Source organism: Paralichthys olivaceus, chromosome 23 (assembly GCF_024713975.1).
Source record: "Paralichthys olivaceus isolate ysfri-2021 chromosome 23, ASM2471397v2, whole genome shotgun sequence".
NCBI lineage: Eukaryota > Metazoa > Chordata > Actinopteri > Pleuronectiformes > Paralichthyidae > Paralichthys > Paralichthys olivaceus.
In genome coordinates, this window is record NC_091115.1 from 16,610,293 (window position 1) to 16,625,032 (window position 14,740).

Below are 14,740 nucleotides of genomic sequence, written 5' to 3' on the forward strand. Positions count from 1 at the left end.
TCTGTTATGCACATCTGACCACCCACCTGCTTCCCTGATTTACCACTGAAGTTACTGTCAAACCCCCTCTGGCTCTGTCTGACTGACTCCTTCCCTCTTTGTCTCTCTATGTCTCTCGCCCTGTTGCAGGCCAGCTCCTAAGACTTCGTCAGAGCAGGACAGCAGCAGTGAGAAGAAGGAACGTCCCATGAGCACCATGAGCGAGGCTTCAAACTACACAGGTGGCTCCGACTACAGCACCTTTCCTGGCAGCCCCACCACCACGGTCACGACAGCCACCACCACCACCTGTACATCATCCACACGGGTCAGTCTCCAGCCAAACCTTACTTCAATGTTAGACGTAGTTCTGCTGAAATTTAAACCTCTGATGTTAAAGACCAGGGCTCATAAAAATTTTAATGATGCATGTGATTATGATCCCATTCTTTTCTAATAAAGTTACATTTATGAAGTATCTGAAGCAGACATTGGAACGAGGGAAAGGCTGGTTGGCTGGGAGGTTGATATATTTTTCTTTAGTGTTCCAGGATATATATTTCACTTTATTAAGAACCTGCAATGTGTAACAGTTCAATATATAAAAACCTGCAGATACAGATCATTGCTCAGGAACCAAAGAAGTGCAGTGTCAAGTGTGAAGTTGTTTAGATGAGGCTTGAAAGAAATCTGCAACTTGGATTTATGCAGGGCAAACAATCAGATATGTTTATTTTGTATCATATATTATCATTAATTGTTTTACTGACTTGAGGATGAGTGAGCTGATGAAGTTTAAAAGGATAATCCAGTGTAGGGGATGGATGACAACATGCACGATGTTCAATAAAGAAGAGGTTACAAGGTATGATGTGACAAATGAGACATATTTACCTTCCAGTGGATTCTCTGGGTGTCACTAATGCAGTGCTCGAAACCATCATTTTGTCTCCGCAGGTTAAATGGCAGTTACTCAGAGCTCAGAAATAGATCCAATACATAACCCACCATTTAGTGTTGAGCTGTCATATTTACACTCCAGTTGTTTCTTTCTTTCTTGAATTAATCAAACCAACAAAATATGGCATATTATTGTGAGCTTTAAGGGTGCTGGTTGGCTTTTGGATCCTTTGGACAGAGTGAGGTTCAGTGTTCCGCTTGTTTCCAGTCTTTGTGCTAAGCTAAGCTAACTGGTGAAATGAGACTGTTGTTAATATTCTCATCCAACTCTCTACCAGAAAAAGAAAACGTTTCCCAAAATGTCCGACTATTGAGTTAATAGCATGTGACATCATCCAAAAGAAGTGGCTTCTCTGGTTCAATACGTTTTCAACAGCACTGTTTGAGCTGATTTATCTTTTCAATAATGTTGCAGGTTAACCTCATGACATAAACATCCCTTGCATTTAGCACTTAGTGTCCTGGAATGGGTCACCGCTCCATTAGATTCTACAACGTGTGCATTTATAAATGCTTAATAAACCACACAAACTCACAGGAAATAAATATGCATGGGTAGATTAAATCAGAAGTTTTCATGAATAACTGATGCGTTACTTCTGCTTGAACTGGCCAAAAGAAATCATAACACTGCATAGTTTCATTTATTCATTAGAAGTCATTATTTATGGGCTTAACATCTTGACTAGAACCACACACAGGCTGTGTGAAGAGGAGGAAGTAGAAGATGAAGCATTTCTGGGGAAAAAAAAGGTCATAAAAGCCAGAAAGTAGCTGATCATATTTTGAGTGTAAATAATTGAATAGTTTGTGTTTACTTTTGCTTAAAATGCTACCATTAATACAACCTAAGGGTAATGATGCTTTGAGCATCTCTATCTCGCTCCATGTATTTATATATCATATCCTGTAGTCTGTGCTTTTCTCTCTGTCCTCATTCTATGTGAATCCAGAGCTACATAATCAAGATCTGACACGGCTGCTCTGTTATATAATCATTACTGTTATTTCTATTAGGAGCTGCTATCAATGCAATTGCTGTTATAATAGCAATCGGTATGAAAGTTTAAATACAGTGACACAACTGTTTCTGGTCTCTCTCTCCTCCATCCCACCCACCATGCCTCTCTCCCCAAATTATCTAAGATCAATATATGTACTGAAACGCAGAGGAAAAGAATTGTCGCACTGGCCACTGCTTTATCTTTACATCTGCATGAGGCAAACAGGGCCCAGGTGCTGGTCTACAGGTCCTGCCACTGCAGGAAACATAACTCTAATGAATACAATCATAACATGAGAACTAAATGAGACTCAACTGTTATCCTATTTGCATTAAATCCAAATTACTTTTTGTTCTACTGCTGATTGCTATAAAATAGTTTGTGCGCTGCTGTGCCACATTTTGAGGAAGTGAGTCTTGATGTATAGAAAATAAAGAATATGCTTAATTTGATCAGCTCTATACAGCTGCCTCTGTGGTAGCTTTTTATAGCTGCTACAAAAAGTCTCCCGGGGAGTTTTCTTGTGCGACTTCTTCATTCAGATATGTGCGTTTCATTATATTCATACAAATTCGCTGATTGTGAGCTGAACGTCATTTTTCTCATTTGTAATTTCACAGCCGTCTAGGTCTTCCAAAAAAATTCACAACTTTGGCAAGAGGTCCAACTCCATCAAGAGGAACCCCAACGCCCCTGTGGTCAAGAGCAACTGGCTGTACAAACAGGTAGAGGGAGAACATCCTACTTCGATATCATGTGTTTGTGTGTAAGATGAGAGTGGATGGACAGAGGACAGCTGTGGGGACAGGCTGCAATGAGGGAGAAGATATTAAAGATGAACTACACACACAGGCAATTATATAGTGCACAGAAAGTAGCAGCTTTATTCATTACACTTTGTGACGCCACATTGAATCACAGGAGATGTCATTTAAAATATATTCGCAAATACATTTATTTGCTTTTGCCTTTGCAAGATTGAGATGAGAATTACTGGCTCTGATCTCATGACTACATTAATGTCAGGGTCTGCCTTTGTTCTGGACATAAAATGACTCTAGTCACGCCTTGACACAATCTGTTTGGACTTGCTTTTTAATTTGTATGGACTTTGAATTTACTTTTCATTCTTTGGACTTAGGCCTTGTTATTTCCTCGTGTTTGCTTTTTGGATTTGGATTTTTTTTTTTGTGTCTCGGTTGTTTGTAGTTTGGATTTGTTAGACCCTGTCTTACTTTGGTGGTTTTGACCTCTATAACTTGTCTTTGTCTGGTTTCTCTCCTCTGTGAGTGTCTGCCTGGCCCCGATGTGTTTCATTTGTGATCAATATTCTCTACCCCCTTTATTATGTAGTCACTGTGCTCTGTTTTGTCTGTTCATATAAGATAAGATAAGATTGTATTATTCCCAAAGGAAATTCTTGTGCCAGCTTGCTCCAGGATTACAGTACTGAACAATATAAAGTAGATATAGAATACAGCTAAAAAAAAAAATATATATATATATATATATGTTCGTGTTTGTTCATGTTCAGTTTCCCTTTTTTATTCCAGCTTATTGTGTTTTTTTCCCTTTGCTTTGGTACTGTACAGGAGTAATGGACTTTATTTCCCTGTTTCCTATTCATCATCTGCCTTTGGGTCCCGCTGGCTAGAACCTTCATAGTTAACTTAGTATGAAGCCTGAAAGCAGGGGAAAGAGCTAGCCCCTTAAATTAAGTTAACGTATTCCATTTTATCTAGATCAGTGGTGTCAAACTCAATCACAGAGAGGGCCAAAATTAAAAGCTGGGACTACGTCGCATTTAGATGAAACGAACTAGTGAAAACATCACGAACATTATTCTACAATAAATTTCTGACAATAGTTCCCTTTCAGCTAAGTCTTACACACTGGACCTTTAACTGAATACCCCTAGCAGCTGATACGAAGATTGCTGACAGGAATTCAATGTCAGGCTGAATGAGTAAGAATAGCATTTTGGTCTTATTATCTGACTGTGTAAAGAATAGAAGGGTGGTCTGACTGTCAGATGTGGACTGTGGGTATAAGCCTGCCACTGGCTGCCATTGTTAGCCAGAATTCTCTTTCACTGTTTTCAAAATCCCTTTCGCGACAGGAAAAAATAAAAACTGCCAAGCTTTTTCTACATCACATGTCATTTAGTGGACGCTTTCATCCAAAGCGACTTACAATTAGTTAATTCAACATCTATGAGACGCCATTTAGGGGTTCAGTTTCTTGCTCAAGGACACTGCGGCATGCAAATGGGGAAGACCGAAGATTGAACTGCCAACCTTCTGTTTGAAGGATGAAAAAATGGAAAGTTGGACTTGGATCATCCAATGCAGCTTCCCTCCTGACATATCTTGCAAGGGCCCTACTGCTGCATCCTGGACATAGGTTCAACCAAGATGATTATGGTTATGTTCTGTTTTTATCCACAATAGCAAAATGATGTGCAACCCATGAGTTCAATTGGGATTTATGTGGGGATCTCTGTGGTTTCAGGGTTGTCATGGCTTCATATGTATGGCAGCATATTGAACTGAAATTGCCAAAGACTTTTAATGAAACCCATGACAGAAACAAGGGAGACCCTGTGGTTGCTCCGATGTTCACCATGATGTTCTTCACTTCACCAGGGCTTTCCTCAAGGACGACAGACTAGCACTGCATGGTGGGGAAAACTGGCAACACGTTTTGGCCCAAGTTTGGTCCCTCTTTAAGCCATTATTCCGTCATACACACTGATGTTGATAAATGCATGTTTTAATGGGTTTCCACCTGTAGTGAATAACTGTAAAGGAGAATTAGGAATTTAAAAAATGAAGATAGAATATTTACTTTGTGTCTCTCATGGCGGGAGATAATGACTCAGTGAGAAGATAAATAGAAATGAACCATTTATAAAATGTACGATCTGGAGGAACAAATTGATCATCATAATTTTATCATGTTATATATTCTGACAACACAACTAAATACTGTTTCCAGAGCATTAAATCAACACTAGTCAGTGAAAAAAAACATATCAGCTAAATACAAACATAATAAATAAAATATTCCTGAGCATTGAAGTAGTTTGATTAAGCTTTTTACTTTTAATTGCATTTAAAGTAACAAGCAGTTGCCATCACCTTAAGTTATCTTCATTTTACTGTGTCCACCATAGATTACACGCTGTGCCCGCTTTGTGTGTGTGTGTGTGTGTGTGTGTGTGTGTGTGTGTGTGTGTGTGTGTGTGTGTGTGTGTGTGTGTGTGTGTGTGTGTGTGTGCAGACCAGGCCCAGCAGGACAAGAGAGAGAATCAGGCAAATTAAATAAAACCAGGTTTCATATTATATAATAAATAAATACAATAAATATACTATATTTAGTTCTGTTCTCTAATAGAAAACATGCCTCATATAAAGGAAACTATAAAATCTATTCACCTTCTGCAGTCAGTTGAGTTGAGTAGTAAAGTAGTAGCTGGACTTCACTGAGCGCTTGGTTTAGTTGACATTTCTGCATCTTTAAATCAGTGTTCGATAAAGTGGGAACCAGAAAAGTATATATTTATATTGTAGGGATGGTGAAGGTTTAGTGTTGGTCTATATGAGAACCTTTTCTGGGGCTCAGTGCTGGCACGAATCAGTGAGACGTGCTGCGTCCTGCCGCTGCCACAGAAACTGAGGATCCTGCTCCTGTTGCAGGGTTTGACTGGATGTTCGCTCCTCTCTCATTACTTTTCTGCCTATTCACTGCAGGCTGATTCACCGTGGGTCAGGGTGAACTCTGACCATCGCACACTCTGCTGGAGTCCGCCTCAGCCCTGTTGTCACACCTCTGTCAATAACCTCCCTCTCAGCCTCATCCTCTGTATTCACATTGAAACAGGAATTGATTCACTTCACACCAGAAAAAAAGCCCCCGTGGGGGGGGGGAGAGGTGTGTGTTACTCTTTGGCCACTGCAAACACTGCTAAAGACCCGAGTGGAATGAGCAAATGGGCTCTGAAGCTTGTTAGTGTCGCTGCAGTCAGACGGCGCCAGCGAGGGGAGGGGGGGGGAAAGAGTGGAGTGTGGAGAACAAAGCACAGACCTTCGCCCTGAGCACCACAGAGGCAAATTTGTAAGTGCGTTATGTAGCGATAAAACAAAACAATTGTCTCAGAGGAGGAGATGGAAGCTGTTAACAGAGGCAGCCAGAGGGTGTCAAGAGGAGGGAAGTGAGAGGAGATCAAACTGTGTGTGTGTGTGTGAGAGAGGATTTATAGTTCTCTGTAATTACTACTCTTTGGTTGACGGTCTATGATTTTTAACCCCTACAGGACAGCACGGGCATGAAGCTGTGGAAGAAGAGGTGGTTCGCGCTGTCCGACATGTGCCTCTTCTACTACCGTGGTGAATACACACACCCACGCACACACACAGGATCATTACATAGACATGCATTCTCCTTGAGACTCATCCTAACCTTAACCATTGACCCAACATTCAGTTTTTACCCGATGGACTAATACTCAGCATCAGCAGCTACACTGTGTTCTGGTTAAGGTTGGCACTGTCCCCTAGGTCAGTTCTCTGTTCCTCACCCATCTTTGTGTTATATGATCAAGAATTATTCAGCAAAAGGAGATGAGGGTTGTGGGTCTCTTGTGCAATAAGTTTCCCTTAAGCCCCATCATTTTAGTTCTTATTGTACTTGTGGTGTTTACAGTGTCACCAGATACATTGATGTTTTTTTATCAAATTACCACAAAGTAGCTGCCACACAGTAAATCTGGAGTCACCTTATAAGATCAGATACCACTTGAGGTAAATGTTATTTGGTAATTTGGGGGAAGAGAGGCTCAAGTGAAGAGGTGATGAGAAGATAACGGATCTTAAGTTGATCAAGAGCAAAGTAACACAATCTTATTGGTAAAATCAAGTGGTCAAGTGCGCTTGTCATTTGAAAGTAGTCGACCTTGCTTTCACCCACAGTTGTGCTGCGGCAAGCCCGCGCTGCTGCGCTAACTTAGAACTTCACATTCGAGCAAAAGCTCATCTGTTTCTCCTTCATGTCTCCTGAATCCTTGAGAGTGATTTTTCCATCTCCTTAAATTGACAAATTAGCCGCTCCCAGAGAGCAATCAGGAGCCGCTTTCATGAAAACACCCAGGGGAGAATTGGATGTTTACTGGCTGAGCCAGCCCGAGACGAGAGAGAGAACGCGAAGGACAATGACGTGCTCAGCTCTCTGATAACAACATTTTCTTTTTCATTTTTCTCCTCATTGTTGCTGGTTGGGAGCTTTTCATATAGAGTTGTTGTACATTTTGTCTGAGCAAGAATGATAAGCATCCCTCCTGCGGCAATTATTTAAAACCAGAGTGAGGTGATATGGGATGACTTCACAATTATAGACAGTAAATGTTGTTGTAGAGAGCATTTAGGCACCTAATATACTTGGCTGAGAACCATCAGGGTGGTAGAAAGCGTCCGGCTGCCCAAAAACTAGTCGCACTGTTGCACCGCAATGCTGCCATGTGATTGGCTAATGAATAATCGGTCCCTTTAATCAAACTTTTCGCTTAATCCGAGTATTGCCAGTTACAGTGTGCAGTGTAGAAGGGAACTTATCTGAACACAGTAAGAACCTTGAAATGTCAGTTGCCCTAAAGAACACCCACTCACACGGTTCATGTGTTTGGCAGCGGAGGCAGCGCTGTGTACCTACAACATCTCTCCACATACCAACTTACTCATTCCCTCTCTTTCTTGCTTATTTTCCCCGTGCGTGTGTTCTTGCATCTCAATAATTCACCAGCAGCTATGGGGCTGGAGGAGATGCAGGACCCACTGTGCAGGCTCAGCTAAATCAAACAGCCGCACTGACTGCCAGGCTTTGTAGGTCTTTGCTGCAGCAGCGGACACGTATCTGCTGGCACCACACTGCCTACAGTTTGCATCTCCCATCAAAAATCATCAGGCTGTACAAAGTGCAGAGGTGATGAAATAATGCCTTTTAAGTTATCTTATATCTTATATTGACTAAGATATCACAAACAAGTAATATAACAAGCAAGTAATAACAGTGGCTGGCAGTAGTTTGTACTGTCACCTCACAGAAAAGGAGGTTCTGACTTCAAACCCCAGTTTTGGCGTCATCTTCCCAAAAACAATGAGCATAAAAGTTAATGGAAGTCCCCAATTTAACACCAAAATTTCCACCCTGTTACAAGTCCAAGCTCTTGAATGTGTCTCATCTACAGCCTCATTTTAAACAGATGAATCCATATCTCCACTGCACCTAAGCCAGAACGTAACACTACTTTATATCAACACACTCTTCTATTTCTCATGTGCAGATGAGAAAGAGGACAGCATCCTGGGAAGTATCCTGCTGCCCAGCTTTCACATCTCCATGTTGTCCGTGGACGACCACATCAGCAGGAAATACGCCTTTAAGGTAAATAGTGTCTGGTTTAGACATTACGTCTTCCAGTCCTCCATAGTTTTTCAATCAGTGGTTGTGATGATTTCAAATGGTTTATTTAATCTTTCACCCTGGCTGGTTGACAAAGCTGAAAAGAGTCACCACACAACAGCAGCATGTTGTTCATAAACTGTACAGACTGTTTTAGAGGAAGAGCTCAGTATTATGGGAAGTTTGCGTATTTGCTTTTTGAGAAGATACATTTTATTGTCACGTCTCTGTGTTAAATGCAGAGTCCGGACATCGGAAGCTTTTCTTAGCATAGAGACCAGAAGCTTGGCGACACAGCGAGCCTGGCTTTGTTTAAGTTCAACGATAGATTCACCGTGTCCTCAGGTTAATGGTGTAAAATATGGAGGCAAAGTGAAATCACAGAAAGGTGGAAGACATATTATTTTAATATGACTATGGACACACAATGTTGGAGAAATGTGGCATGGGAGGGTCTCCTAAATCGTTCTGCCATCAAGCAGGTCTTTCTATATTATTACTCGTGTAGCATCTCTGGCTCTAGCATGGACTGCCATATACAATCAATGACCACAGATTTAAGCTCATTAAGGGTATGATGGTAACCTGGCAGCCTCACTACAACAGCAGGACTGTGTATGTTTGGGTCACTGCACTGAAAATAGTAAATAGAAAATATGTAATTTGTTTCCTGAATCCACAATCAACAAAGATTATATTTGTGACCTTTAGAAATATTGGAATGCATGAGACGTCACTTTGCATCGTCAGGCAATCTGTTTTATGCTAAGGTATGCTACAATAGCCTGACCCTAGTTCTGTGCTTCTGATATTGCATCTGAAATAGGTGCAGCAAATTTCTTAAGAAATGTTGAACTGCTCTATTAGGTTGTGAATTTACTTTACTGAGATTTATCTATCAAGTAAATCTGTTTAGATGCATAATAAAAGTGAAGGAGTAAGGACATATGTACGATATAATCAAGCACCTACACACGCAGTAGGTTGTTACATGCCTCAGTGCCATTCTTACATACACAGCTTTGCCTTTGCCAAGATACATAAAGACACCTTGGAGACTTTCCTGCTTTTCACATTGAGACACATGGAGAGGAAGCCAGGGAGCACACACATACAGCTGCAAACATACGCACATAAAACACACACACACAATCATACAGTACACAATCACACTCCTCTGCTAGCTGGAATAATATAAAGACCTCATGCTGGAATCTCAAGGTCAGCATCCAAAGCTGCTGCTGCTCCGCTGCTATATATCCTCAAATCTCTCTCTCTCTCTCTTGCTTCGTTGCCAGGCTACTCATCCCAACATGCGGACGTATTATTTCTGCACCGACACAGCCAAAGAGATGGAGTCCTGGATGAAAGTCATGACGGATGCTGCCCTCGTCCACTCTGAACCAGTCAGAAGGTCGGTGCTCACCACAGATTAAACTTTCCTGGATTCCCCAAAATCGCACATAATGACTGAATGCTGTGTCACCTGGACACGTTACACTAAATAACACTGTCACCATTGAAAGCACAGAAAGTGTACAAAAATCCAATGATATTAAATATTGCATGATTATGAATTCTGCATAATGTTGCCCTCATTAAATGTTTATTTAATTAAATAGATTTAATGCACCACCCACTAAGCACACTAACGTGGTGGACAATACCTTCTCCATAGGTTTTCTCAGCGTAACCATCTGCTAAGCAGCAAATAAACACATTTTTATTTATTTAGCCAAAGAGCAAGTGATGTTTTTTTAAACCAGTTTGACTGGTGATCCCATCACACATGGACAGCATTAAGTACTGGTGACAATTGTTGGGTTCACATTCCCTGGGGTACATTCACACCTCAAGCTGTCCACTTGGGATCGGATTACCCAAGACAGATGTTAGGTCAGCTCTGAACAGGGCCTGTGGGTCTGAGGGATTTAATCAGAAATGTGTGTTCAATGGAACATGGGTGCGTTCACACTTTTATTTAGAGCAGTCGGCTGTCAAGTTTTTCTGGCAGAGATCACACTTTTAAGAAGTGTGAGGCCTAAAAATAAAAGGCAAAAGACTGAAGTGCTGTTGAACAAACACAGAACCTCTGACACTAAATTTGTCTTTGAAATCTCTGTAAAAACCTCCTTCTGTTATACTTTGTCGCATTTCCCTTTTGGATTCTGACTCTTTGTCTCTTCCCAGATCGGACAAGTTGAAAGTGGACCAGCGAGCACCTCAGGAGTTGAACAACTTACTAAACCACAGAGTTTTAACTCGGCCTGAGATTCAGAACAACGAACGCAACCGAGAACCCGTGCGGCAACACTCCCTCTCTCAGGCCGACGACAAATGGCAAAAAGACGTAGAGAAACACAACGGCCAGAGGGAACGTGAATACTACACCTTACAGAGAGATGGTGAGAGGTACTCGCTAAAGAAAGATGGGGTGAGTTATATGCTTCAGAAGGATGGAGAGAAGTTTCTCCTGCATAAGGATGGAGAGAAGTACTTGCTGCGAAAAGACGGCGAGAAATACTCACTGCAGAAAGATGGAGAGGTATACACCATTCACAGGGATCTGGAGAAGTACGCTGTACAGAAGGTGGGTGAAAAGTACACGGTGGCATCAACAGAGGAGAAATATGCTCCACCGAAAGACGGGGAGAAGTATTTGCTTACGAAGGATGGAGAAAAATATGCACTGCAGAAAGTCGGCGACAGGCACACGCTGAAAAAAGAAGGACAGAAATATGTTCCTCAAAAGGAAGTGAAGAGACAGCTGTCACTAAAGGAGACCGACAGGTACGCCACAATGCGGGAGATGGAGAATAAATATGGTACCATACATGTTATGGACAAATACGGCACTATGAGGGCAGTGAAGAAATACAGTACACTACGAGAAGGAGATAAATATGCTACTCTCCGAGAAGCAGAGAAGTATGCTACAGTCCGTGACAGTGATAAATATGGCTTCCAGAGGGACCCAAGCGGAGAGAGGTCTCTGACTAAAATCAGCAGCATCAAGTTGCAGCCGGCTCAAGCTGCCGCCATCGCAGCGGCTGTGTCTGAATCTCGCCAGGCCAACCTGAATGTCCAAAAGCCCACGAAGGTTAACAGCTTGGGGCCCGTGGCAGGGGAGCAGACTGCGGACTGCACCGCGGCAGATGTGGATGGCAGCGTTGCCAGGGTTCCAATAAAGTCCCCTGTCCCAGTGCCGGAGCCAGAGAAGGGCCTGTCCAGGACAAACTCCATGCAGCAGCTGGAGCACTGGGTCCGCACACACAGATCAAGAGGACTGGATGATGACACCAGGAGGTGAGACTGACTGACTGTGTGTTTCTGTAATTGTATTATTCTTTCTTGGAAACATTTTGGGATCCCAAAATGTTGTTTAGTCCAGTTGTCTCCTCTCTAAGGTTCTACGATGGAGCTACTTTCGGTGGCAGCCAAGCCTCAGAGGTGCTGCAGCCATTTGTTGATTTCCTGACCTTAATAGTCTCTTTTATCTGTGTTGTAAATTACAGTGCACAAGAGAGGGATTCATTTAAATCTAGTTTTTGGTATTTGCACTGAGAATAGAACCATATCTGTTTTTGAAGCAAAATGGCTTTACCAAATGAAACAAACTAAAAACTGAGAGCAAATACACTGTAACCTGGTCATGTTTAAAACACTTAATAATAAATTAGATGCTCTCCAGCCAATAGACACTAGATGTCGTTAAAAAAACAATGTGTTTGAAGCTGGAGCATTCAAACATACAAATCAGTCTGAACAATAAATGAATGTAGTTGATCCTCAGAGTGTTGTTCTCAGAGGTCCTATCGATTTGAGAAGTGTCAGAACAGGGTGTTGCGTTAACCTTAATTAAATCACATGCACGTGACAGCAGGCTACAGTCAGAACTACCAAACAACAATCCACACACCCGACCGATCTTTTACCACTGCGTGTTCTTTTGTTTGTGAGGGAATAATAGAATACTCAGATCTGCAGGAGTTGTCATTTTGAAACGTTTTCTTCATGCATAACAAAGCAAATGCTGCTGTGTCATATTTTAAAATATGTTATTTTAGTGAGAGTGTGAAATTCAGTTGAATTATGACTGATCATTTGCACCAACAGAGGATTGGGACACAATGGGTCGGGCCCTTGGGTTCGGGCTTGGACTCCGATTGACCAAGGTTGAGTTTGTATTTATCTGTTATTGGTTTCTGCCCTCACTGTAATAATGAACTGTTTAAGAGGACACCACCTGCCTCTGTCTGCAGATTTGAAGTTCATTTCCTGTTGCTCTGCACCATTTTGTTTTACCGATTCAACAAACCAATCTCTAGCAAGTCAAGCAGATGTCATCTACAAAAGCTGTGGTAGCAGTCACTACAAGGAGCTACTTAATGCTTGTAATGAGTTTTTTAATCGACTTACAGCAGCCGGCACAGCTACACCCACCTCACCCATTGTTGTCATCATTTTCATGTCACTGCTTTTTCATATTTCATGCATATTGCTTGGACGAGTCTTGCTGAATGATGACATCCTACATTTAATCCTGCCTAAAAAGCTCTAATCTGTCAATTGTATCTCCAATGGAAATATTCATCAATGGGCACAAGACACCTATTCAAATCTTTCATCCAGCTGTGGGCAATGATTCAAAGGTGTTAAACCAGCCCTCAGGCTTATCTATAAAGAAATTTAAAGTCAGCCATTTCATTTTTTTCTACGATCATCGTATGAGGTCCCATAGTGGCTTTGTATGGTATGTAGGAGGATTTGTTTTTCACCAGCACAGTTTGATTGTACAGATTTCTGTCTTCGCTATCTACAAACAGACATGTCTGCTCCTCCACCAGATTTAAATCATTCTTCCATATCTGGCTCTGCCATTCCATCTTTCCAGTCCACCCCCTGTTGCTCCCCATGTGTCTCCCCCTTTCCATGCTCCAACCTTGCAGGCCACAGGGAGCTGAAAGCTTTTCGTGTCACCACAGATGTGTATCTCAGCTGGGAATGCTGGTGTTTAGCTGGCATTTAGCTGTTCTGTGCTGAAAAGTACAGCAGAACACACAAGTGCAGAGTGCCGATACTTTATTTGCTGTGAGCGCTCCCCCTCTCCTTCTGCTCCCATGAATAAGTCATGGAAATGAGACTGTAATGAGAACAGAGCACGCTGAGCGCTGCAGACGCATTTGTCGTCCTCATCGGAACTCAGTACAAAATAGGGAAATTCTGTTGTAGGACTCATTGTAAGACTCATTTATATATCTGTGTGTGTGTGTGTGTGTGTGTGTGTGTGTGTGTGTGTGTGTGTGTGTGTGTGTGTGTGTGTGCTGATGTTTCACAATTCAATCCTGCCAAACCACCAGTTGATCCAAAATGAACTAAATACAACTAAAGTAAGCAAGTCTTGAATTTGTAGTTATATGCTGCAGATCTGTTTTGAAATTGGAAAATCATGTGTTAAATAAAATAAATGTTTTCAATATGACCAAGCTTCCAAAAAGCAGGAGCTATCTGCCTCACTGACAGAGAATTTGAGACTAACGGTCTGTAAAGTTTCTGTTGGAGAAACTTTTGTATCCAAAGGAGTAATTAATAATTCATCAAAGTTAATTCATAATCTTGCTGGCTCCGATGTTCTCCTTTGCCAAATATTCCCACAAATATAGAGAGCTTTTAGAATCACTCTCATGGTTTTGGTATCAGCTAAAAAATCATGTTTCGCTAGCAAAATGAAAACTTGGAATGTAAGAAGAAAATCAATAAATTGCCTCAGATGAAAGAAATTGTGATCTCATCTGCTTGGACCTGAATCATGGTAACCTTCCCCTGACTGATCACATTTACTTCTCAGGCTGTTCTAGAGTTGAAACACCAAGGTGGTGTATTTAAGTCAAGACACACCAGGTTATCTTATAGTTGTGAGGTGGAGCAGTGTATCTGTTTCTCACAGAAAATGAGGCAGACAAGTGTGTGACATTGGCTCGGGATTAGCTCTTTCACCCATGGATTGAAAGATAGCGGTGGTGAGTAAATGGAAGGAATTACACTAAAACCTAAGCATTCTGTTGTCATAGTTATACTTTCAAAGAGAATCTGTACTTTATTTCAGTAAAGTGCGACTAAAGCCTGTGATTTATTCAGTGAGCCAATAAGCCCTGTAGTGCTAGTATACACTTGTCTCTACCAGTTGGAGGAACTAATCAATGCTTTTCTAGCAGCATGTTGTTCAAGGTGTTGCATTCATTTGTAAACACAAACGTTGCAAAAGTATAGAAAGGCTGAAATCACCAATCATTGATGGATTGTCAACCTCCACAATTCAAATGTTAGTGAGGTCTGAGAGA

At 41.6% G+C, this 14,740-nt stretch overlaps 1 protein-coding gene across 25 annotated transcripts in view; it reads left to right on the top strand.

Moving 5' to 3' along the window:
- The window catches only part of LOC109637526 (pleckstrin homology domain-containing family A member 5-like), a 180,372-nt gene that overhangs the window by 137,125 nt on the left and 28,507 nt on the right, over nt 1-14,740 (top strand). For all 25 annotated transcript variants that reach the window (XM_069519701.1, XM_069519700.1, XM_069519710.1 and 22 more), the window contains 6 exons: nt 130-307; nt 2,564-2,668; nt 6,259-6,331; nt 8,281-8,381; nt 9,698-9,813; nt 10,590-11,705. In XM_069519701.1, the coding sequence (XP_069375802.1) occupies nt 130-307; nt 2,564-2,668; nt 6,259-6,331; nt 8,281-8,381; nt 9,698-9,813; nt 10,590-11,705 (1,689 nt within the window). The remainder of the gene's footprint in view (nt 1-129; nt 308-2,563; nt 2,669-6,258; nt 6,332-8,280; nt 8,382-9,697; nt 9,814-10,589; nt 11,706-14,740) is intronic.